This window comes from Pteropus vampyrus, unplaced genomic scaffold, assembly GCF_000151845.1.
Source record: "Pteropus vampyrus isolate Shadow unplaced genomic scaffold, Pvam_2.0 Scaffold34, whole genome shotgun sequence".
Classification (NCBI taxonomy): Eukaryota; Metazoa; Chordata; class Mammalia; order Chiroptera; family Pteropodidae; genus Pteropus; species Pteropus vampyrus.
The window spans coordinates 5,563,516-5,565,631 of NW_011888815.1; the positions used below are offsets into that span (position 1 = coordinate 5,563,516).

Consider the following 2,116-nt stretch of genomic DNA (forward strand, 5'->3'; position numbering starts at 1 on the left):
CAGCCGCTAACATGATAGGAAACCGAATGGCTGTTTTCATAAAATGTTTTCTTGGGAAGGGAGAAGCCAATAGGTATACAGGCATTTCAGCATTTCCATCACGTTAAAACAGCTGAATCTTCGAAACTGTCTTATTTTATCATGTTTTTGCTAATAACGCTCACATTATTCGCTCAGTGACAATACAACGTATTAGGTTTTCCTTAAGTGATGTAATCCATAAATAAGCGTGAAATAAAAGCAGATGATTGAAAACGCATCCTGAAGTAGTTCGGGGCTGACTCTTGGGCTTCGGCACAGTTCTCAGGTTACCTGGCGTATCCCACACTCCAAACCCCGCAGCCCACCAGCTAAGACTGAGCCCCCAGCCTTGTCCAAGAGCAGGCTTTTTCTCTGGTTTACATGCCACTAGGGGGCGCTAACAGCGTGTACGTGCAGGGACCTCCTTCGGCAAACCAAGGATGAGCCACCTCTGGGAACTGGGTGCTTCCAGGAGTCGGTTACAAACGAGCATCTCCGAAATTTCAAGGAAGCCACGCTATATAAACCGTACTACTGTTTTAATGAACTCTGGAACATCTTCAGCACAGTGAACTCGAACCCTGTCTTCCTCAACCAACTTCGCCTGCCGATAGCAACGATTTCCGGTATTTTTGGTATGGGTGAGATCTTCTATGTACAAAACAAGAAAATTTTGTTTCTTTCAACGGATCAGCCCCACATCCGAAACAAAACTAACTGACTTATGTTACTCAAGACTGATAAACTCCTTTTACTTAATACAGTGGTGGTCAGAGGGAGAGGGAGTCTTAAATGTAACACAATTTTAAAATTTCACCCACGATCCCACAGGCCCGACAAGTAAATGGTTCTCATTTCTCTCCGTTCTCTTCCGGTTCATATTCGAAAGGCAAACTTATCGGTGCTAACAAGCGTGATGGATATCACTTCATTCCAATCGACATTACGTCATCGCAAATCACAAAATTTTAGAGCTGAGCCAAACCTTAGCGACCGAAGACCCACCAAGCCCCTCGTGTTACCGACGGGGACCCTGAGGCCCGGCCGGGCATCACACACAGTCATCTCAGTTAATCCTCATAACCGCAGTGTGAGGCGAGCTTTGTTACTGTCCCAGTTTGAGAGATGAGAATACCAAGCCCGGAGAGGTAAAGACACCCGCTCGAGGTCACACAGCTAGGAAGTGGTAGCCATGAGATTCACAGCAGACTGTCTGGCTCAAGGACAAGATCCTAATCCGGGACTCTTTCTGCTTCTCAGGGTGAAATTATTATGGTTTTCACTCCAGAAAAGATTTTTTTTTTTTTTAAATCGAAAATACTCTTTCATTAGCATCCCGCTTTCTAATGAGGCGGATTTTGCGCAGCTCTCTGCCAACAAGGAAGGTCGTCGTACCTGCTCCCCCGTGGGCAGAGAGAACACCTCCGTCCAGGGCCGTGCGCCTTGCCCGAGCGCGGCGTAGTAAGCCAGGGCCGCTTCCTGGTGTCCCTCAGGGTCGTCCTCCAAAATATCCACCGGGTAAGTGCCTGCTGGGCGGAAAGGGAGGCCAGAAATGACGTCAGTTTTGCTCTTACGTGAACGAGAAAGTCACTTATTCCTTGACTATTAAAAAGACACCCAAAAGAGCTTTGAAAATGATGTTCGCCTGTTTTGTTTTGTGTTTTTTTTTTTAATGAAAAAGAAAAAAATAAAAGCAGTGAAGCTGCAGGAACCAAAAGAAAATAAAAGCCACTCGTGTTGGTGACAGGCTTGGCGCCAGCCCCAAGGAGATGTGAGGTTCAGCTGAACCCTCTGGGGCCGCTGCGGAGCCTTCCTGTCACACACCCGGGACGTCGGGTGGCTTCCCAGCGCCTCTCCACGAGCTCGGCCACAGCAGCCATGTGTACAAGCATCTTGGGAGCCGAGACCGGCTGGTTAAGCCTGGGTGACTCTGACGAAATCCGACTTGAGTCCTAATTTTGCCAGCTCATGTTCACGTACATGTAGGTTGCTAAGATTTGCCAAGTCTTCTGTACTCGGTCTGCTTTTTGGAAGAGAGTTTAAATGTACAGGTGAGCATGGCCTCGAAACTCCATGTCTACACCTGGAGCATCTC

General features: G+C 47.7%; 1 protein-coding gene across 1 annotated transcript in view; it reads right to left on the reverse strand.

Moving 5' to 3' along the window:
- The window catches only part of FAM169B (family with sequence similarity 169 member B), a 35,767-nt gene extending 33,866 nt beyond the window's left edge, over positions 1-1,901 (reverse strand). The window contains exons 1-2 of the mRNA XM_011357310.1: positions 1,853-1,901; positions 1,417-1,550 (exon numbers count right to left, since the gene is read on the reverse strand). Coding sequence (XP_011355612.1) covers positions 1,417-1,550; positions 1,853-1,901 — 183 coding nt within the window. The remainder of the gene's footprint in view (positions 1-1,416; positions 1,551-1,852) is intronic.
- Positions 1,902-2,116: the final 215 nt, after the last annotated feature.